This window comes from Pseudophryne corroboree, chromosome 5 (assembly GCF_028390025.1).
Source record: "Pseudophryne corroboree isolate aPseCor3 chromosome 5, aPseCor3.hap2, whole genome shotgun sequence".
NCBI lineage: Eukaryota > Metazoa > Chordata > Amphibia > Anura > Myobatrachidae > Pseudophryne > Pseudophryne corroboree.
In genome coordinates, this window is record NC_086448.1 from 117,914,837 (window position 1) to 117,937,896 (window position 23,060).

The 23,060-nt window shown below is 48.7% G+C and overlaps 1 protein-coding gene across 4 annotated transcripts in view; it reads right to left on the minus strand.

The window, feature by feature from the left end:
- Window positions 1–23,060, minus strand: part of ARHGAP21 (Rho GTPase activating protein 21) — a 291,419-nt gene that overhangs the window by 13,320 nt on the left and 255,039 nt on the right. For all 4 annotated transcript variants that reach the window (XM_063921621.1, XM_063921620.1, XM_063921622.1 and 1 more), the window contains 4 exons: window positions 22,794–22,867; window positions 13,148–13,237; window positions 12,890–13,015; window positions 12,748–12,789 (listed from right to left, as the gene is read on the minus strand). In XM_063921621.1, coding sequence (XP_063777691.1) covers window positions 12,748–12,789; window positions 12,890–13,015; window positions 13,148–13,237; window positions 22,794–22,867 — 332 coding nt within the window. The remainder of the gene's footprint in view (window positions 1–12,747; window positions 12,790–12,889; window positions 13,016–13,147; window positions 13,238–22,793; window positions 22,868–23,060) is intronic.

The window sequence follows — 23,060 nt, forward strand, 5'->3', positions numbered from 1 at the left end:
AAAGGACCATGGGGAATAGCGGCTCCGCAGGAGACTGGGCACAAAAGTAAAAAGCTTTAGGACTACCTGGTGTGCACTGGCTCCTCCCCCCATGACCCTCCTCCAAGCCTCAGTTAGGATACTGTGCCCGGACGAGCGTACACAATAAGGAAGGATTTTGAATCCCGGGTAAGACTCTTACCAGCCACACCAATCACACCGTACAACTTGTGATCTGAACCCAGTTAACAGCATGATAACAGAAGGAGCCTCTGAAAAGATGGCTCACAACAACAATAACCCGATTTTTGTAACAATAACTATGTACAAGTAATGCAGACAATCCGCACTTGGGATGGGCGCCCAGCATCCACTACGGACTATGAGAAATAGAATTATCGGTAAGTAAATTCTTATTTTCTCTAACGTCCTAGTGGATGCTGGGGACTCCGAAAGGACCATGGGGATTATACCAAAGCTCCCAAACGGGCGGGAGAGTGCGGATGACTCTGCAGCACCGAATGAGAGAACTCCAGGTCCTCCTCAGCCAGGGTATCAAATTTGTAGAATTTAGCAAACGTGTTTGCCCCTGACCAAGTAGCTGCTCGGCAAAGTTGTAAAGCCGAGACCCCTCGGGCAGCCGCCCAAGATGAGCCCACTTTCCGTGTGGAATGGGCTTTTACAGATTTTGGCTGTGGCAGGCCTGCCACAGAATGTGCAAGCTGAATTGTACTACAAATCCAACGAGCAATAGTCTGCTTAGAAGCAGGAGCACCCAGCTTGTTGGGTGCATACAGGATAAACAGCGAGTCAGATTTTCTGACTCCAGCCGTTCTGGAAACATATATTTTCAGGGCCCTGACTACGTCCAGTAACTTGGAATCCTCCAAGTCCCTAGTAGCCGCAGGCACCACAATAGGCTGGTTTAAGTGAAATGCTGAAACCACCTTAGGGAGAAATTGAGGACGAGTCCTCAATTCTGCCCTGTCCGTATGAAAAATTAGGTAAGGGCTTTTATAGGATAAAGCCGCCAATTCTGAAACACGCCTGGCTGAAGCCAGGGCTAACAGCATTACCACTTTCCATGTGAGATATTTTAAGTCCACAGTGGTGAGTGGTTCAAACCAATGTGATTTTAGGAACCCCAAAACTACATTGAGATCCCAAGGTGCCACTGGAGGCACAAAAGGAGGCTGTATATGCAGTACTCCCTTGACAAACGTCTGAACTTCAGGAACAGAAGCTAGTTCTTTTTGGAAGAATATTGACAGGGCCGAAATTTGAACCTTAATGGACCCTAATTTTAGGCCCATAGACAGTCCTGTTTGCAGGAAATGCAGGAATCGACCCAGTTGAAATTCCTCTGTAGGGGCCTTCCTGGCCTCGCACCACGCAACATATTTTCGCCAAATACGGTGATAATGTTGTACGGTCACATCCTTCCTGGCTTTGATCAGGGTAGGGATGACTTCATCCGGAATGCCTTTTTCCTTCAGGATCCGGCGTTCAACCGCCATGCCGTCAAACGCAGCCGCGGTAAGTCTTGGAACAGACATGGTCCCTGCTGGAGCAGGTCCTTTCTTAGAGGTAGAGGCCACGGGTCTTCCGTGAGCATCTCTTGAATTTCCGGGTACCAAGTCCTTCTTGGCCAATCCGGAGCCACGAGTATAGTCTTTACTCCTCTCCTTCTTATGATTCTCAGTACTTTTGGTATGAGAGGAAGAGGAGGGAACACATACACTGACTGGTACACCCACGGTGTTACCAGAGCGTCCACAGCTATTGCCTGAGGGTCCCTTGACCTGGCGCAATATCTGTCCAGTTTTTTGTTGAGGCGGGACGCCATCATGTCCACCTTTGGTTTTTCCCAACGGTTTACAATCATGTGGAAGACTTCTGGGTGAAGTCCCCACTCCCCCGGGTGAAGATCGTGTCTGCTGAGGAAGTCTGCTTCCCAGTTGTCCACTCCCGGAATGAACACTGCTGACAGTGCTATCACATGATTTTCCGCCCAGCGAAGAAACCTTGTCACTTCCGTCATTGCCCTCCTGCTTCTTGTGCCGCCCTGTCTGTTTACGTGGGCGACTGCCGTGATGTTGTCCGACTGGATCAACACCGGCTGACCCTGAAGCAGAGGTCTTGCCTGACTTAGGGCATTGTAAATGGCCCTGAGTTCCAGGATATTTATGTGAAGTGACGTTTCCATGCTTGACCACAAGCCCTGGAAATTTCTTCCCTGTGTGACTGCTCCCCAGCCCCTCAGGCTGGCATCCGTGGTCACCAGGACCCAATCCTGAATGCCGAATCTGCGGCCCTCTAGGAGATGAGCACTCTGTAACCACCACAGGAGAGATACCCTTGTCCTTGGAGACAGGGTTATCCGCTGATGCATTTGAAGATGCGATCCGGACCATTTGTCCAGCAGATCCCACTGAAAAGTTCTTGCGTGGAATCTGCCGAATGGAATCGCTTCGTAAGAAGCCACCATCTTTCCCAGGACCCTTGTGCATTGATGTACTGACACTTGGCCTGGTCTTAGGAGGTTCCTGACTAGGTCGGATAACTCCCTGGCTTTCTCTTCCGGGAGAAACACCTTTTTCTGTACTGTGTCCAGAATCATTCCTAGGAACAGCAGACGTGTCGTCGGAATCAGCTGCGATTTTGGAATATTTAGAATCCATCCGTGCTGTCGTAGTACTACTTGAGATAGTGCTACTCCGACCTCTAACTGTTCTCTGGACCTTGCCCTTATCAGGAGATCGTCCAAGTAAGGGATAATTAAGACGCCTTTTCTCCGAAGAAGAATCATAATTTCGGCCATTACCTTGGTAAAGACCCGGGGTGCCGTGGACAATCCAAACGGCAGCGTCTGAAACTGATAGTGACAGTTCTGTACCACAAACCTGAGGTACCCTTGGTGAGAAGGGCAAATTGGGACATGGAGGTAAGCATCCTTGATGTCCAGAGACACCATATAGTCCCCTTCTTCCAGGTTCGCTATCACTGCTCTGAGTGACTCCATCTTGAACTTGAACCTTTTTATGTAAGTGTTCAAGGATTTCAGATTTAAAATGGGTCTCACCGAGCCATCCGGCTTCGGTACCACAAACAGCGTGGAATAATACCCCTTTCCCTGTTGTAGGAGGGGTACCTTGATTATCACTTGCTGGGAATACAGCTTGTGAATGGCTTCCAATACCGCCTCCCTGTCGGGGGGAGACGTTGGTAAAGCAGACTTCAGGAACCGGCGAGGGGGAGACGTCTCGAATTCCAATTTGTACCCCTGAGATACTACCTGCAGGATCCAGGGGTCCACTTGCGAGTGAGCCCACTGCGCGCTGAAATTCTTGAGACGGGCCCCCACCGTCTTGCCTGAGTCCGCTTGTAAGGCCCCAGCGTCATGCTGAGGACTTGGCAGAAGCGGGGGAGGGCTTCTGTTCGTGGGAAGAGGCTGTCTGCTGCAGTATTTTTCCCCTTCCTCTGCCCCGGGGCAGATATGAGTGGCCTTTTGCCCGCTTGCCCTTATGGGGACGAAAGGACTGAGCCTGAAAAGACGGTATCTTTTTCTGCTGTGAGGTGACTTGGGGTAAAAAGGTGGATTTCCCAGCCGTTGCCGTGGCCACCAGGTCCGATAGACCGACCCCAAATAACTCCTCCCCTTTATACGGCAATACTTCCATATGCCGTTTGGAATCCGCATCACCTGACCACTGTCGCGTCCATAACCCTCTTCTGGCAGAAATGGACATCGCACTTACTCTTGATGCCAGAGTGCAAATATCCCTCTGTGCATCACGCATATATAGAAATGCATCCTTTAAATGCTCTAGAGTCAATAATATATTGTCCCTGTCCAGGGTATCAATATTTTCAGTCAGGGAATCCGACCAAGCCACCCCAGCACTGCACATCCAGGCTGAGGCGATTGCTGGTCGCAGTATAATACCAGTATGTGTGTATATACTTTTTAGGATATTTTCCAGCTTCCTATCAGCTGGTTCCTTGAGGGCGGCCGCATCAGGAGACGGTAACGCCACTTGTTTTGATAAGCGTGTGAGCGCCTTATCCACTCTAGGGGGTGTTTCCCAACGCGCCCTAACCTCTGGCGGGAAAGGGTATAATGCCAATAATTTTTTAGAAATTAGCAGTTTTTTATCGGGGGAAACCCACGCTTCATCACACACCTCATTTAATTCATCTGATTCAGGAAAAACTACGGGTAGTTTTTTCACACCCCACATAATACCCTTTTTTGTGGTACTTGTAGTATCAGAAATGTTCAAAACCTCCTTCATTGCCGTGATCATGTAACGTGTGGCCCTACTGGAAAATACGTTTGTTTCCTCACCGTCGACACTGGAGTCAGTGTCCGTGTCAGTGTCTGTATCGACCTGAGGTAACGGGCGTTTTATAGCCCCTGACGGTGTTTGAGACGCCTGTACAGGTATTAACTGATTTGCCGGCTGTCTCATGTCGTCAACAGTCTTTTGTAAAGTGCCGACACTATCACGTAATTCTTTCCATAAGACCATCCAGTCAGGTGTCGACTCCCTAGGGGGTGACATCACTAACACAGGCAATTTGCTCCGCCTCCACACCATTTTCCTCCTCATACATGTCGACACAGCGTACCGACACACAGCACACACACAGGGAATGCTCTGATAGAGGACAGGACCCCACTAGCCCTTTGGGGAGACAGAGGGAGAGTTTGCCAGCACACACCAGAGCGCTATATATATACAGGGATAACCTTATATAAGTGTTTTTCCCTAATATAGCTGCTGTATATATTAATATGCCAATTTAGTGCCCCCCCTCTCTTGTTTTACCCTGTTTCTGTAGTGCAGGACTGCAGGGGAGAGTCAGGGAGCCTTCCTCCAACGGAGCTGTGAGGAAAAAATGGCGCCAGTGTGCTGAGGAGATAGGCTCCGCCCCCTTCACGGCGGCCTTTCTCCCGCTTTTTAATGGAAAAATTGGCAGGGGTTAAATGCATCCATATAGCCCAGGAGCTATATGTGATGTATTTTTTGCCAAAAAAAGGTTTTTTATTGCGTCTCAGGGCGCCCCCCCCCCAGCGCCCTGCACCCTCAGTGACCGGAGTGTGAAGTGTGCTGAGAGCAATGGCGCACAGCTGCGGTGCTGTGCGCTACCTTATTGAAGACAGGACGTCTTCTGCCGCCGATTTTCCGGACCTCTTCACTCTTCTGGCTCTGTAAGGGGGCCGGCGGAGCGGCTCCGGGACCCATCCATGGCTGGGCCTGTGATCGTCCCTCTGGAGCTAATGTCCAGTAGCCTAAGAAGCCCAATCCACTCTGCACGCAGGTGAGTTCGCTTCTTCTCCCCTTAGTCCCTCGGTGCAGTGAGCCTGTTGCCAGCAGGTCTCACTGAAAATAAAAAACCTACTTTAAACTTTTACACTAAGCAGCTCAGGAGAGCCCCTTAGCCTGCACCCGTCTCGTTCGGGCACAAAAATCTAACTGAGGCTTGGAGGAGGGTCATGGGGGGAAGAGCCAGTGCACACCAGGTAGTCCTAAAGCTTTTTACTTTTGTGCCCAGTCTCCTGCGGAGCCGCTATTCCCCATGGTCCTTTCGGAGTCCCCAGCATCCACTAGGACGTTAGAGAAAAGTCTGTTAACACGCTGGTCAGAATTATTTGAGATAACTGGGCCTGATTCTAAGTGTGAATGGTTTGCAAAGGGAATGCATATTCGGCTACATGCATTGCATAAAGCCCAGCGCTTCGCACCACCCCAGGTTCTCTGTACTCGAGAGCGCCAGTTATAATTGGAACTTACACCTATCCAATGCTCGGTGTTGGAGATACAGCTGAATGGTGTAACTGGCCACAGGCCTTGTTGCCCATTTCACAGATGGAGAGACATGGACGAGAGGCACGTATTTGCTGTGGCACATGCACAGTCTGCAAAAGAACCCCAGATACCACTAGATGTGGCTGTATTCAGTCTAAGAATCAGGCCCATTCGGTGTTAGGACTGAGCACACTGCTCATTACTTTCTGCTATTTTTTCTTTACAAGAACCTAAATGCTAATCATAACAGCAATTTTCATTTAAGGAAAAATAAGATTTTACTCACCGGTAAATCTATTTCTCGTAGTCCGTAGTGGATGCTGGGGACTCCGTAAGGACCATGGGGAATAGACGGGCTCCGCAGGAGACTGGGCACTCTAAGAAAGATTTAGTACTACTGGTGTGCACTGGCTCCTCCCTCTATGCCCCTCCTCCAGACCTCAGTTAAGGAAACTGTGCCCGGAAGAGCTGACATTACAAGGAAAGGATTTTGGAATCCAGGGTAAGACTCATACCAGCCACACCGTATAACTTGTGATAACATACCCAGTTAACAGTATGAACAACAACAGAGCATCAACCACGGATGCCAACATAACATAACCCTTTATTAAGCAATAACTATATACACGTATTGCAGAAAGTCCGCACTTGGGACGGGCGCCCAGCATCCACTACGGACTACGAGAAATAGATTTACCGGTGAGTAAAATCTTATTTTCTCTAACGTCCTAGTGGATGCTGGGGACTCCGTAAGGACCATGGGGATTATACCAAAGCTTCCAAACGGGCGGGAGAGTGCGGATGACTCTGCAGCACCGAATGGGCAAATACAAGGTCCTCCTCAGCCAGGGTATCAAACTTGTAGAATTTTGCAAAGGTGTTTGAACCCGACCAAGTAGCTGCTCGGCAAAGCTGTAATGCCGAGACCCCTCGGGCAGCCGCCCAAAAAGAGCCCACTTTCCTTGTGGAATGGGCTTTTACTGATTTTGGATGCGGCAATCCCGCCGCAGAATGAGCCTGCTGAATCGTGTTACAGATCCAGCGAGCAATAGTTTGCTTTGAAGCAGGAGCACCCAGCTTGTTGGATGCATACAGGATAAACAGCGAGTCAGTTTTCCTGACTCCAGCCGTTCTGGCCACATAAATCTTCAAAGCCCTGACTACATCAAGCAACTTGGAATCCTCCAAGTCCCGAGTAGCCGCAGGCACCACAATAGGTTGGTTCAAATGAAAAGATGACACCACCTTCGGCAGAAATTGTGGACAAGTCCGTAATTCTGCCCTGTCCATATGGAAAACCAGATAGGGGCTTTTACATGACAAAGCCGCCAATTCTGACACACGCCTAGCCGAAGCTAAGGCCAATAGCATGACCACCTTCCACGTGAGATACTTTAGCTCCACGGTCTTAAGTGGCTCAAACCAGTGGGATTTCAGGAAACCCAACACCACGTTGAGATCCCAAGGTGCCACTGGTGGCACAAAAGGGGGCTGAATATGCAGCACTCCCTTAACAAACGTCTGAACCTCAGGAAGAGAAGCCAGTTCTTTTTGAAAGAAAATGGATAGGGCTGAAATCTGGACCTTTATGGACCCCAACTTCAAGCCCATAGTCACTCCTGACTATAGGAAGTGCAGGAACCGGCCCAGCTGGAATTCCTCTGTAGGGGCCTTCCTGGCCTCACACCAAGCAACATATTTTCGCCATATACGGTGATAATGTTTTGCTGTCACGTCCTTCCTAGCCATAAGCGTAGGAATAACTTCCTCCGGAATGCCTTTTTCCGCTAGGATCCGGCGTTCAACCGCCATGCCGTCAAACGCAGCCGCGGTATGTCTTGGAACAGACAGGGCCCCTGTTGCAACAGGTCCTGTCTGAGTGGCAGAGGCCGTGGGTCCTCTGTGAGCATTTCTTGCAGATCCGGGTACCAAGTCCTTCTTGGCCAATCCGGAACAATGAGTATTGTTCTCACTCCTCTTTTTCTTACGATTCTCAGCACCTTGGGTATGAGAGAAAGAGGAGGAAATACATAGACCGACTGGAACACCCACGGTGTCACTAGTGCGTCCACAGCTATCGCCTGAGGGTCGCTTGACCTGGCGCAATACCTTTTTAGCTTTTTGTTGAGGCGGGATGCCATCATGTCCACCTGTGGCAGTTCCCATCGATCTGTAATCTGCGTGAAGACTTCTTGATGAAGTCCCCACTCTCCCGGGTGGAGGTCGTGCCTGCTGAGGAAGTCTGCTTCCCAGTTGTCCACTCCCGGAATGAACACTGCTGACAGTGCTTGCACGTGATTCTTCACCCAACGAAGAATCCTGGTGGCTTCCGCCATCGCCACCCTGCTTCTTGTGTCTGACTGAATCAGCACCGGTTGGTTGCGAAGCAGAGGCTCCGCTTGACTCAGGGCGTTGTATATGGCCCTTAGTTCCAGGATATTTATGTGCAGACAAGCCTCCTGACTTGACCACAACCCTTGGAAGTTTCTTCCCTGAGTGACTGCCCCCCATCTTCGGAGGCTCGCATCCGTGGTCACCAGGACCCAGTCCTGTATGCCGAACCTGCGGCCCTCGAGAAGGTGAGCACTCTGCAGCCACCACAGAAGAGAAACCCTGGCCCTGGGGGATAGGGTGATCAGCCGATGCATCTGAAGATGCGATCCGGACCACTTGTCCAACAGATCCCACTGAAACATCCTCGCATGGAACCTGCCGAAGGGAATGGCTTCGTATGATGCCACCATCTTTCCCAGGACTCGCGTGCAGTGATGCACCGACACCTGTTTTGGTTTTAAGAGGTCTCTGACTAGAGTCACGAGCTCCTGAGCCTTCTCCGCCGGGAGAAACACCTTCTTCTGGTCTGTGTCCAGAATCATGCCCAGAAAGGGCAGACGCATCGTAGGAATCAGCTGCGACTTTGGGATATTCAGAATCCAGCCGTGCTGTTGCAACACTTCCTGAGAGTGTGCTACGCTGATCAGCAACTGCTCTCTTGACCTCGCCTTTATGAGGAGATCGTCCAAGTATGGGATAATTGTGACTCCTTGCTTTCGAAGGAGCACCATTATTTTCGCCATTACCTTGGTAAATATTCTCTGTGCCGTGGACAGCCCAAACGGCAACGTCTGGAATTGGTAATGACAGTCCTGTACCACAAATCTGAGGTACTCCTGATGAGGTGGATAAATGGGGACATGCAAGTAAGCATCCATGATGTCCAGAGACACCATAAAATCCCCCTCTTCCAGGCTTGCAATGACCGCTCTGAGCGATTCCATTTTGAACTTGAATCTTTTCAGATAAATGTTCAGGGACTTTAAATTCAATATAGGTCTGACCGAACCGTCCGGTTTCGGTACCACAAACATTGTGGAATAGTAACCCCTTCCCTGTTGAAGGAGGGGAACCTTTACCACCACCTGCTGGAGATATAACTTGTGAATTGCCGCTAACACTACCTCCCTTTCCATGGGGGGAAGCTGGCAGGGCCGATATGAGGTAACGGTGAGGGGGCATCACTTCGAATTCCAACTTGTATCCCTGAGACACAATCTGTATAGCCCAGGGATCCACCTGTGAGCGAACCCACTGGTGGCTGAAATTTCAGAGACGCGCCCCCACCGCTCCTGGCTCCACCTGTGGAGCCCCAGCGTCATGCGGTGGATTTAGTGGAAGCCGGGGAGGACTTCTGTTCCTGGGAACTAGCTGTATGGTGCAGCTTCTTTCCTCTACCCCTGCCTCTGGCAAGGAAGGATGCACCTCTGACTTTCTTGCTTTTTTGTGAACGAAAGGACTGCATTTGGTAATACGGTGCTTTCTTAGGCTGTGAGGGAATATATGGCAAAAAATTTGACTTCCCAGCCGTAGCTGTGGAAACTAGGTCCGAGAGACCATCCCCAAACAATTCCTCACCCTTATAAGGTAAAACCTCCATGTGCTTTTTTGAGTCGGCATCACCTGTCCATTGCCGAGTCCACAGGACCCTTCTGGCAGAAATTGACATTGCATTTATTCTAGAGCCCAGTAGGCAAATGTCCCTCTGGGCATCCCTCATATATAGGACAGCGTCTTTTATATGCCCCAGGGTCAGTAAAATAGTATCCCTGTCCAAGGTATCCAGTTCCTCAGACGGCAGGGCCACCTTCTTAGATAAGCGTGTCAGAGCTTTGTCTACCCTAGGGGAGGATTCCCAGCACATCCTGTCCAGTTCCTGTGACGGCAGGGCCACCTTCTTAGATAAGCGTGTCAGAGCTTTGTCTACCCTAGGGGAGGATTCCCAGCGCATCCTGTCCGTTGGCGGGAAGGGGTACGCCATAAGTAACCTTTTGGAAATCAGCACTTTCCTATCAGGAGAATCCCACGCTTTTTCACACAACTCATTTAACTCATGTGAAGGGGGAAAAGTCACCTCTTGCTTTTTCTCCCCAAACATATAAACCCTTTTGTCAGGGACAGGGTTTACCTCTGATATGTGCAATACATCCTTCATTGCTATAATCATGTAGCGGATGGCTTTAGCCATTTTAGGCTGCAATTTTGCATCATCGCCATCGACACTGGAGTCAGAATCCGTGTCGATATCTGTGTCAACAATTTGGGATAGTGGGCGCTTCTGAGACCCTGACGGCCTCTGCGCTGTAGGATCAGGCATGGGCTGAGACCCCGACTGTCCCAAGGTTTCTGCTTTATCCAACCTTTTATGCAAGGAGTTTACATTATCATTTAACACCTTCCACATATCCATCCAATCAGGTGTCGGCGCCGTCGGCGGAGACACCTCATTCATCTGCACCTGCTCTGCCTCCACATAGCCCTCCTCGTCAAACATGTCGACACAAGCGTACCGACACACCACACACACAGGGGATGCTCTATATGAGGACAGGACCCCCACAAGGCCTTTTGGAGAGACAGAGAGAGAGTATGCCAGCACACACCCCAGCGCTATATAACCCAGGATTACACAGTAACTTAGTGTTTACCCAGTAGCTGCTGTATATATGATTAATGCGCTAAATTTATGTGCCCCCCCTCTCTTTTTACCCTCCTTCTACCGTGAGTCTGCAGGGGAGAGCCTGGGGAGCTTCCTCTCAGCGGAGCTGTGGAGAGAAAATGGCGCTGGTGAGTGCTGAGGAAGAAGCCCCGCCCCCTCAGCAGCGGGCTTCTGTCCCGCGATTTTGTGTAAAAATAATGGCGGGGGCTCATGCATATTACAGTGCCCAGCTGTATATATGCTGCTTTTTGCCAGGAGGTACTCAATTGCTGCCCAGGGCGCCCCGCGATGCACCCTACAGTGACCGGAGTGTGTGGGTTAGTGTGGGAGCAATGGCGCACAGCTGCAGTGCTGTGCGCTACCTCATATGAAGACAGGAGTCTTCTGCCGCCGATTTTGACGTCTTCTTGCTTCACCCGCCGGCTTCTGTCTTCTGGCTCTGCGAGGGGGACGGCGGCGCGGCTCCGGGAACGGACGACCAAGGTTAAGTTCCTGTGTTCGATCCCTCTGGAGCTAATGGTGTCCAGTAGCCTAAGAAGCGCAACCTAGCCGCAGTTAGTAGGTTTGCTTCTCTCCCCTCAGTCCCACGTAGCAGAGAGTCTGTTGCCAGCAGAAGCTCTCTGAAAATAAAAAACCTAACTAAAATACTTTAATAGCAAGCTCAGGAGAGCTCACTAAAATGCACCCAGCTCCTTCCGGGCACAGATTCTAACTGAGGTCTGGAGGAGGGGCATAGAGGGAGGAGCCAGTGCACACCAGTAGTACTAAATCTTCGAGTGCCCAGTCTCCTGCGGAGCCCGTCTATTCCCCATGGTCCTTACGGAGTCCCCAGCATCCACTAGGACGTTAGAGAAACATCTAACCTGTACCATCATGATGAAAAGAACACTCAAAACTGTATGCTAGCTGGAGGCTTGCGGAGCTATGCACACTGCCATGGATTTTTATGGGTTTAAAAACATATGGTCCAAGTGTGAGTTTCTGTGGAATGTAACATTACTGGGGGTATTCAACCCCATGGCTAGTTATCATGTTGGAGGTATTCAATTAGCGGCGAATACCCGGCGGGTGAGTCCCCGCAGACAGACTGAGCTGCAGAGTCCGCTTAAGAAAACACAGTCAGGTCATGCTCAGGCTAAAACCCACATATTCAACAGTTTACATGGAAGCAGGGGGTTTCTGCGCGTGAAAAAAACTATTTAATTGAAGAGCCTTTCCCTGCTGTGTGGGGATTTTTGCCGGCAATCAGTTGCAGGGTACACCTACGGATAATTGAATAACCCTCTATACAGCAAAAAATTATCAATGAGCCTATAGAGTGTAAGCTTGCGAGCAGGGCCTTTCTTCCTCTAGGACTGTCTGTTATTACCACTGTTGTTTCCAATTGTAAAGAGCAACCGAAATTTCTGCACTATAAGAAACGGTTATTAAATAAATAAATAAATAAATAATGTTCAGATACACTGTCAGTGAGGATGCAGTACTAGTATAAGGCCTGTAGGTGGTAGTGTGTGATAATAAATCTTTCCCTAGCCCAATTTTCCCGATCCACAGATATTTAATATTTCGAAGATTTTTTTTTTTAGGTGAAACAAATGGGATCATTAAACAGCCTATTCATTACACTAACATGAAGATTAAAAGTACCTAATTTAAAGTATTACACATAAAAAATAAATATTTTTTCTAATTTCAACCCCTCTGTAGCAAGATATTTAAGATTCTTCCGCTTTAAAAAGTGGCAGTGGGGCTACATGATCTTTAACTAAACAAACTTCAGGATTGTGGGGACTGTGTTTAGCACAATACAAATGTATCACAGCTGGTCATCAAAAATAACCCCACCCCTTTCTGTTGCAGACATGCGAGTACCAGGTAATATTACAGTATAATGTCATCTTCCAGTTACCGCCTTAAAAAATAAATAATTAAGCAGCATAAATCGGCAACAATACTTACAATTGGTTCATCTGCACTTTCCTCACAGAAAAACCAGTCATGCTAAAAAGACAAAGATACAGAAAACTGTTCGTAAAACATTCACTACAGAAGATTCCGCACAAAACCCTCCAGCAATAAAGAAATACTCTCAGATACTCACACACTGAATAAGGGTTTCCACTATTTTGTATTGGTCGGGCATGTGGGTGACCATGTGCGTCATGTTGTCCTCTGAGGTCCTGACCAAAGTTGGGCCAAATACGATTGCCAGGTTTCTGGGTTCCATCTAGTAATAAAGCCGTGAGGTAATCACACAGAAACAGGATCACGGTCGCCATCACTGTGTGTAGGCGACAGGCGCAGCTTAAACCTCAAGCTACACATTTCAACCAAACCTACAATGATCCAGACTGCTCACCTTGTTTTTCTCTGAATTATCTGCCACAGTTTTCAGATGCGTACAGAGGAATTTGAGCGTTTCATAGTGATGGTCTGGAAGATCAAGAATCTGAAAAGGAAAAGGAACAGTTTCAGCTACGTCTGCTCTGACAACGGCAGATTTCAATGGTGCATGGATCAGGATCATCAACAGTGGGTAAATCACTGATCATAGGACCATTGATCCTTATGACTAGAGATGTGTGCGCCGAACCAATTTTGCTGGTTTGGTTTTGGTTCTAATTCGTTGTCTGATTTTGGTTTTCGAAAAATGCTGTGACTGGTTTTGTATTTTTTTCCAAAAGTTGACAAATCAAGCTAAAATCAAATAATTTGGGCTTTTTTTGTTACAGTATAATAAACCTCAATAATCTCAATTTCCAGTCAATTTTGACCACCTCACAATATTGTTTTCATCCACTTTAGGCCAAAGGCTGCAGCAAGCTGGTTACTAAGCGACACAGCAGCGGCACAAACACACAGCAGTGGCAGAAATTTAAAGCGGTGCAAGATGGAATTGTCTGTGGGCCCTCCCACCCACCCTTATGTTGAATAATAAAAAGGACATGAACAGTTTCACAAACCAAGCACTTCGGTGACAGAGACTGACACTTTTGTGGCTGAAGAGCTTGGTTTTGGCTCCCACAAAACAAGCTACCAAAGGTCTAAAGCCAGCTATGCGAACAGCTCTACAGTGGCAAGCGGTCATCGTCACTACACCCTTATCTTCATCAGTGTGTACATCATCCTCACACAATATCAATTCACCCCCGCTGGAATCCACCATTGGGCGATTCTCTGTGATGCACGGGACAACTACACAAATTCAAACTATATACTTCTCCAAAATACCAAGATTTTAGTGGGTTTTAAGTTATAGGGTAAGGCATTGCTACTAAGCAATTAAGTTTTCATATAACAAATATTTCTTAACAGACCAGTTTAAAAGGAAAAAAAAAACATTAAGTGTGTGATGCATGGGACTTTAAATTCACTTTCTGGAGAATCACCCTATTACAGAAGTCTCTGTACTTTGAGGTAATTGCTGGTATAGGCATTACTCGTAGAATTCGTAGTTCATTTTGATGAACATAATCTTTTCCACATTTTGAAGACGTAGCCGATCGCTGACAAGTTTCCCCACTGTGCTGAAAACGGTTTCTGAGTACACACTGGGGGCGGGCAACTTTAGTAAGCCAGTTTGTACAAGGGTCTCCAAATTGCCTTTTTTTCCGTCCAGTAGTCAAAGGGATGATTTGTACACGGTCATTAAAATTACCCTCCACCATTCTTTGGATGGTGACCGTATCAGATTACAGGGCGCCAGAAAAACGAGATTTATGGTAAGAACTTACCTTTGTTAAATCTCATTCTGCGAGGTACACTGGGCTCCACAAGGATAGACATTGGGGTGTAGAGTAGGATCTTGATCCGAGGCACCATCAGGCTCACAGCTTTGACTGTTCCCAGAATGCACAGCGCCGCCTCCTCTATAACCCCGCCTCCCTGCACAGGAGCTCAGTTTTTAGTTAACCAGCCCAATGCAGTAGCAGGAAAAGAGACGACAACGGTTAGTAGCCACATACACCGCACTCTCACGACAAGAGAAGTGTCAGCGGCTAATGCCATACCAACCCAAAGAAGCTAAGTGCGTCAGGGTGGGCGCCTTGTGGAGCCCAGTGTACCTCGCAGAAAGAGATTTAACAAAGGTAAGTTCTTACCATAAATCTTGTTTTCTGCTGCGGGGTACACTGGGCTCCACAAGGATAGACATTGGGTATGTCCTAAAGCAGTTCCTTATGGGAGGGGACGCACTGTAGCAGGCACAAGAACCCTGCGTCCAAAGGAAGCATCCTGGGAAGCGGCAGTATGGAAGGGATAGAACCTTATGAACGTATTCACAGATGACCACGTAGCCGCCTTGCACAATTGTTCAAGGGTCGCACCACGGCAGGCCGCCCAAGAAGGTCCCACAGGCCGGGTAGAATGGGCCGTAATGTGAGAAGGAGCCGAGAGGCCAGCCCTCTCATAAGCATGTGCAATCACCATTCTAATGCATCTGGCCAAAGTTTGCTTGTGAGCAGGCCAGCCCCGTTTGTGAAATCCAAACAGCACAAAGAGAGAATCAGATTTCCTAACAGAAGCAGTTCTCTTCACATAGATACGGAGAGCCCGTACCACATCCAAAGACCTCTCTTTGGAAGACAGATCAGGAGAAACAAGTGCCGGAACCACAATCTCCTGGTTAAGGTGGAACGAAGAAACCACCTTAGGTAAGTATCCGGGACGAGTCCTAAGAACCGCCCGGTCACGGTGAAATATCAGATATGGGGAACTACAGGACAAGGCACCCAAATCCAACACTCTTCTAGCTGAGGCAATAGCCAGCAGAAACACCACCTTAAGGGAAAGCCACTTAAGATCAGCTGAACCAAGAGGTTCAAACGGAGACTCTTGTAACGCCTCCAAAACCACCAAGTCCCAAGGAGCCACAGGCGGGACATATGGAGGTTGGATACGCAACACACCCTGAGTAAAGGTATGCACATCAGGCAAGGTCGCAATCTCTCTCTGAAACCACACCGACAAGGCAGATATTTGAACCTTGAGGGAAGCCAGACGCAGGCCTAAGACCAGGCCCTGCTGAAGAAAAGCCAACAACTTGGCTATACTAAACTTGGAAGAGTCATAATCGTTAGATGTGCACCAAACAAAGTAAGAATGCCAGACCCTATAGTAAATCCGAGCCGAAGCCGGTTTCCGGGCCCGCAACATAGTTTGAATGACCGCCTCAGAAAACCCTCTAGCCCTTAAGACGGAAGCTTCAAGAGCCACGCCGTCAAAGACAGCCGGGCTAGGTCCTGGTAGACACAGGGGCCCTGAACGAGGAGGTCTGGGCGTTGAGGAAGTAGAATTGGACGCTCTGACGATAGGCCTTGCAGGTCTGAGAACCAGTGCCGTCTGCGCCACGCTGGAGCTATGAGAAGCAGATTTCCTTTTTCTTGCTTGAACTTCTGAATTACCCTGGGCAGGAGTGACACTGGAGGGACCACGTACGGCAGCCGAAACTTCCACGGCACCGCCAGCGCATCCACGAATGCTGCTTGAGGATCCCATGTCCTTGCTCCAAAGACCGGAACCTTGTGATTGTGTCGAGACGCCATCAGATCTACGTCTGGAAGGCCCCACTTTTCCACTAGGAGTTGAAACACTTCTGGATGGAGGCCCCACTCGCCGGCATGTACGTCCTGACGACTGAGAAAGTCCGCTTCCCAATTCAGGACTCCCGGAATGAATATTGTCGATATGGCCGGTAGATGGCGTTGTGCCCAATGTAGAATCCGTGAGAATTCCTTCATTGCCAAACGGCTTCGAGTGCCGCCTTGATGATTTATGTAAGCCACTGTGGTGGCGTTGTCCGACTGTACTTGAACAGGGCGGTTCTGAATTAAATGCTGGGCCAGGTTCAACGCATTGAAGACCGCCCGCAATTTCAGAATGTTGATCGAGAGGAGGGATTCCTCCTTGGTCCAACGCCCCTGAAGGGAGTGTTGCTCCAGCACCGCACCCCAACCTCTTAGACTGGCATCTGTCGTCAACAGGACCCAGTTGTATATCCAGAATGGACGGACCCTGCACAATTGTCGGTCCTGGAGCCACCAGAGCAGCGACAGACGGACCTCCGGATTCAATGAGATCATTTGAGAACTGATCCGGTGAGGCAGGCCGTCCCACTTGGCTAGAATCAGCTTCTGGAGGGGGCGAGGATGGAATTGAGCATACTCCACCATGTCGAATGCTGACACCATGAGGCCCAGCACCTGCATCGCTGAATGTATCGACACTTGCGGACGAGAAAGGAAGCAACGAATCCTGTCCTGAAGCTTCAGGACTTTCTCCTGAGACAAGAACAACCGCTGGTTGTGAGTGTCCAATAGCGCTCCCAGGTGCACCATGCTCTGAGCAGGGACCAGGGAGGATTTCTTCCAGTTGATGAGCCACCCGTGGGCTTGTAGAAACTGGACAGTCATATCCAGATGACGCAGGAGAATTTCTGGGGAATTTACCAGGATTAACAAGTCGTCCAGCTACGGCAGTATCCTGACCCCTTGACGGCGGAGTACCACCGTCATCACCGCCATGACTTTGGTGAAGACTCGCGGAGCCGTAGGTAAACCAAAAGGTAACGCCCAAAACTGGTAATGGATTTTTCCAATCGCAAACCTCAGGTATTGCTGATGTGACGCTGCTATAGGAATATGCAGGTAAGCATCCTGTATATCCAGGGAGACCATGTAGTCCCCAGGTTCCAAGGCCAGAACTATAGAGCGAAGGGTTTCCATACGGAACTTGGAAATCTTCACAAACCTGTTCAATGCCTTGAGGTTGAGAATGGGCCGGAGGGACCCATTCGGTTTCGGGACTAGAAACAGCGGAGAATAGTACCCCCGGCCCCTCGGCGCAAGAGGCACCTGTACTACGATTCCTGTATCCAGGAGGGTCTGTACCACCGAATGTAGAGTGTTTGCCTTTGTCTGGTCCAACGGGACGTCTGTTCGGCAAAATCGATGAGGGGGTCGGTTTTTGAAGGCTATGGCGTAACCTCGAGTGACGACTTCCCGTACCCAGGCATCTGAAGTGGTCTTCAACCATTCCTGGGTATACCCTAGAAGCCGGCCCCCCACCCTGGGATCCCCCAGGGGGAGGCCCGCCCCGTCATGCGGCAGGCTTATCGGTCTTGGAAGCTGGCTCTTTTGGGCTTTGGCTTACCAGGTTTGGAAGTGCAGGCCTGCTTGTTGTACGCCTGACCTTTTGCTTTGCCTGAAGGACGAAAGGGGCGAAAGGAAGTACTTTTAGCCTTCGACACAGAAGGAGCGGTACTTGGCAGACAGGCAGTTTTGGCAGTAGCCAAGTCAGCCACAATCTTATTTAAGTCCTCCCCAAACAGAATATCTCCCTTGAAAGGGAGTACCTCCAGGGTTTTTCTAGAGTCCAGATCCACAGACCAGAATCTCAGGCACAATATCCGGCGAGCCAGGACTGACGTAGTAGAGGCCTTGGCTGCTAGGATACCGGCATCAGAAGCCGCCTCTTTAATATAGCGAGAAGCTGTGACAATATATGACAAGCATTGTCTGGCATGGTCAGAAGAGATTTCAGCTTCTAACTCCAAGGCCCATGCTTCAATAGCCTCTGCAGCCCATGTTGCTGCAATAGTGGGCCTTTGTGCAGCACCCATGAGGGTGTAATCGCTTTCAGACAACCCTCCACACGCTTATCCGTAGGCTCTTTTAGAGACGTGACGGTAGTGACAGGTAGAGCTGAGGAAACCACCATCCTAGCCACATGTGAGTCTACTGGAGGAGGCGTTTCCCAATTCTTAGACAGCTCTGGTGCGAGGGGATAGCGAGCCAGCATCTTCTTTTGAGGCACAAACTTCGTACCCGGGTTTTCCCAGGGTTCCTGACGTATATCCACTAGGTGGTCAGAGTGAGGTAAAACTTGTTTAACCACCTTCTGACGCTTGAACCTATCCGGTTTCTTAGGAGGGACGGATGGCTCGGGATCATCCGTAATCTGCAGAATCAACTTAATAGCCTCCAAAAGATCAGGAACATCCACATGTGAACTACCCTCCCCATCAGCCGTATCGGAGTCAGAACCTGTGTGGTCAGTGTAAGTGCCGTCTTCATCAGACTAGTGATGAGCGGGTTCGGTTTTACTCGGTTTTACTCGGTTTTCAAAACGGCATCTTATTGGCTCACGGATGTCACGTGTTTTGGATAGCCAATAAGATGCCGTTTTGAGAACCGAGTAAAACCGAGTAAAACCGAACCTCGCTCATCTCTACATCAGACGAGGTGTCAGTGACAGCAGTGGATTGTGAGGAGACAAGAGCTCGCTTAGAGGACCCCTTGGGCTTAGGCGAGCGATGGTCAGACTTTTTAGTAGTCAGGGACTGGTTCAACTTCCCCAATTGAGAAGATAAATCGTCCGCCCACGGCGGGTTAGTTGCAGGGACCACATACGGCTGTACCGACATAGGGGGTCCCATGGGGGGTGTTAGTTTATTAACTAGCGTATATAGAAGCGTGGAAAAAGCGGCCCATGGTGGGTCATTATGTACCCCCATTGCCACAGTACCACAGGGGGGGCAAGGAGCCCCCAGAACCAGAGCCCCTAGCTGCTATATTTTCCTCATAGGGGTCTGTGGTTTCAGCAACACCTGTAGTGTGTTCAGCCCCAGAACCGTTACCCTCAGAAGCAGACATGATATAACTTGCAGTATCAGGTAACACAGTACAATTATCAGCAGCACAATACCTCTTACCCAAACCCCTGCGCAGTGTAGTCAGCACTAGCAGAGATAAAGGAGGGATATGGTGACTAAATCACAGAGAAAAATACGAATTAAAGTATATCTTTGTGAAAATCCTATATCAATATAAAACCTGACGCACCAAGCCCCCTCAGGTTATAGAATATAGGGATAGCAAGTTGAGTGAAAGACACGAAATGGACACCACTCAGCTAGCTAATGCACACACAGATAGTCACAGTTTGTACAATGCAGAGGTTATTACTAACAATAATACTGCACTGGACTAGCTTATATATATATATATATATATATATATATATATATATATATATATATATATATATATAGCTATGTAGTCAATAGATATAACACTGCACAGTAAGAACTGGATGTATATCACAGGGTAATTGTACTAGAAAACCCTGACTAAATGCACTCTTTCTTAACTATCACTGAGTAAAAAGGCAGGTAGAATACTGAAGTGTCATGTAAAGTCACAGCACTGACAACCAGGCGGCTTTACACAGGAGGATTTGCCCAAGCATTCCCAGGAACAGTGAGTTGAGGGATAATGGCGCCGCAGACACTGCCAGGGAGTGAGGGAGAGACAGATATGCAGCTCCAGGGCGGGAACATTTGCTGGAAATGGCGCCCTGGGGCTGGGGGAGGGGCTTCAGGTCTAAGCCTTATCCCCCTGCTGGCAAAACCACCGGGTACTGTGGGCTACTGAAAATGGTTTAGAGAGAAAACCTGACCTGCGTCCATGCCCTGGTGATCTAGTGGGATCGCCTGTACTGCCACAGTGTCCACCGCCAGCGCGTGCAGCCCGCCTCCCACTGACCGCGCCGGATCGCGATAACGACCGGGTTCCGCAAGTGGGACCCACTTACCACCTCCTGAAGCGCGGCCACGCGATCCCGGAGAACCCCCATCGTGTGTGCCAGACTGTGAAGAAAACCGGAGTCTCCTGCTGTAGTTACCCGGCAACCAGGGCTCGGGAGTGTACAGCGCTGCTGGGGAGAGCTGGAGCTGCAGCAGTGAATGTCTTCTGACTTTTACAGTCAGAATATATATGTGAATAATAAACACAGAGGTGGTACAAACTTAAATTTTTTTTTTTTCCTTTTTAACCGTTATTTTTTTGCAACTGAGTGACAATACACACTATAGTATTGCCTATAGGGGAACGCACAGCCACTTAGATGGACACAGCACAGCTACTTGTATACTATGGCACATCCACTTGTATGAGTCTGGAGTCCACAGCACAGGCACGTTTATACACAGCACATCCACTTGTACGAGTCTGGACACAGCACAGCCACTTGTACGAGTCTGGACACAGCACAGCCACTATGAGTCTGGACACAGCATAGCCACTATGAGTCTGGACACAGCACAGCCACTATGAGTCTGGACACAGCACAGCCACTATGAGTCTGGACACAGCACAGCCACTATGAGTCTGGACACAGCACAGCCACTATGAGTCTGGACACAGCACAGCCACTATGAGTCTGGACACAGCACAGTCACTATGAGTCTGGACACAGCACAGCCACTATGAGTCTGGACACAGCACAGCCACTATGAGTCTGGACACAGCACAGCCACTATGAGTCTGGACACCGCACAGCCACTTGTATACACAGCACAGCCACTATGAGTCTGGACACAGCACAGCCACTTGTATACACAGCACAGCCACTATGAGTCTAGACACAGCACAGCCACTATGAGTCTGGACACAGCACAGCCACTTGTATACACAGCACAGCCACTATGAGTCTAGACACAGCACAGCCAATTTAACCAACAGAGAACAGCACTGCACACAGCAGCATGCCTGGAGTCAAATGGTGCCCGGTGTTGGCCGTGGCGCCCTTCTATAGAATCCAAAACCCCAAGAGCATGAATAAGTTGGGCATGAACAGGATATGGCTCAAAATCTGTATTCTTATTCATCTCAAGCGTGTTCTGTTTTTTTGATGGCGCTTACTTTGTGCACTGTGCCACTATCATGCTAACACAGGGAAGGGCATTCCCCAAACTTTTGCTATAAAACTGTATGGAAGCACACCGTTCTTTAGAATGTCATTGTATTCTGTATCATTACTATTTCCCTTCAACGGATCTAAGGAGCAAACCAGGAAAAGCAGTCCCAGCCCATTGTCCCTCCTGCATCAAACTTTAAGGGTGGCAGTACGCAATTGGACAGGAAGCATTCTTAAGGTACCAGTCAGAGATAAGTCCGTCACACTACCAGATAATAAAGCGTGATTTATCACTCCGCTTGTACAGAGTCCAAAACGAATGTGCTTTACATTACTCTATCTGATGTTTGGCACAGGGCACGGTGATGTGAGGCTTGGGTATGGGTGCTTGGTCATGGAAACACCATCACATGTTGTGCTGAAGTTTCATAATTCCAGAGGCAGTTTGGAACCTAGAACATCTGATTTTTACACACTTCAGCACTTGGTGGTCCCATTCCGTGAGCTTTGTGGATGAGATGTTTTTGCTACTAGATATTTCCATTGCACAATCACAGCATTTACATGTGACCAGGGCAGCTCTAGCAGGGCACACTTTAGACAAACGGACTTGTTGAGATGGTGGTATCAGGTGATGGTGACAATCAGATGACAGTGCCAGTGACCCATTCCACTGCTGATGTCTGGCTATGGAGCTTGCATGGTTGTAAAGCTTGATGCCATGTACCTGTTAGCAATAGGTATGGCTAAAATGGCTAAACACAATAATCAGAGGGGGTGTGAACATACGGTTGGGTAACAGGGCACCATTTCTTTTTTTTACCTGGTGTTATAAGTGTGGAGGGGGGTGAAAAGTCACATGAATTTAAAGGAGCAAGTTAAAATGTGTAGTCACCCATACAACAGTAATGTTAAACTCAGTATGGGATGTGAGCTGCTTGTAGAAAGACTTATGTATGCAATAAAATTGGTGAATTCAGCTCAATGCGATGAACACATTTTTGACATTTTGGAACAGCACACCGTACCGATATGCATTGCATGCTGTAGCCATAGAGGTGCACAGGAAAAATTGTGATGCTGGCAGGACAGTAACTGGCACATGTGGTCGCGGACACATCACCCGTAACCAATACCCATCAAAGATCGCAAAATGCGTGGTCCCCAAAGAGTGGCTATTTTTATTTATTGCATGTGTCTGTCCCCTTCGAAAACAGTAAACACTAATAGATAATTGTGTCTAATCATTCAAGACTGGACGATGATTTTTGTTTTTGTTTCAAATTTAAAAATCTTTTTAGTGAACTTACCAATCTTTTTAGTGTTCTAAGCCTGTCCGTGGGGTCTTCTCTACGGTTGGCTTCTATGAAATCATTGTACTTGTCTGAAAATAAAAATTAGATTTTATTTATCCCCCTCACAAATTTTTAGGATAACCCAGTATTAAGCCATGGATACTGCAAACAAACAAACAAACAAACAAACAAACAAACAAACAAAAAACCCCTCTGAAAACCGAAATGCTAGAGAGGAAGTCATGTCTATTAGCCTTGGCAAATGAAACAAAGGGATCTCTG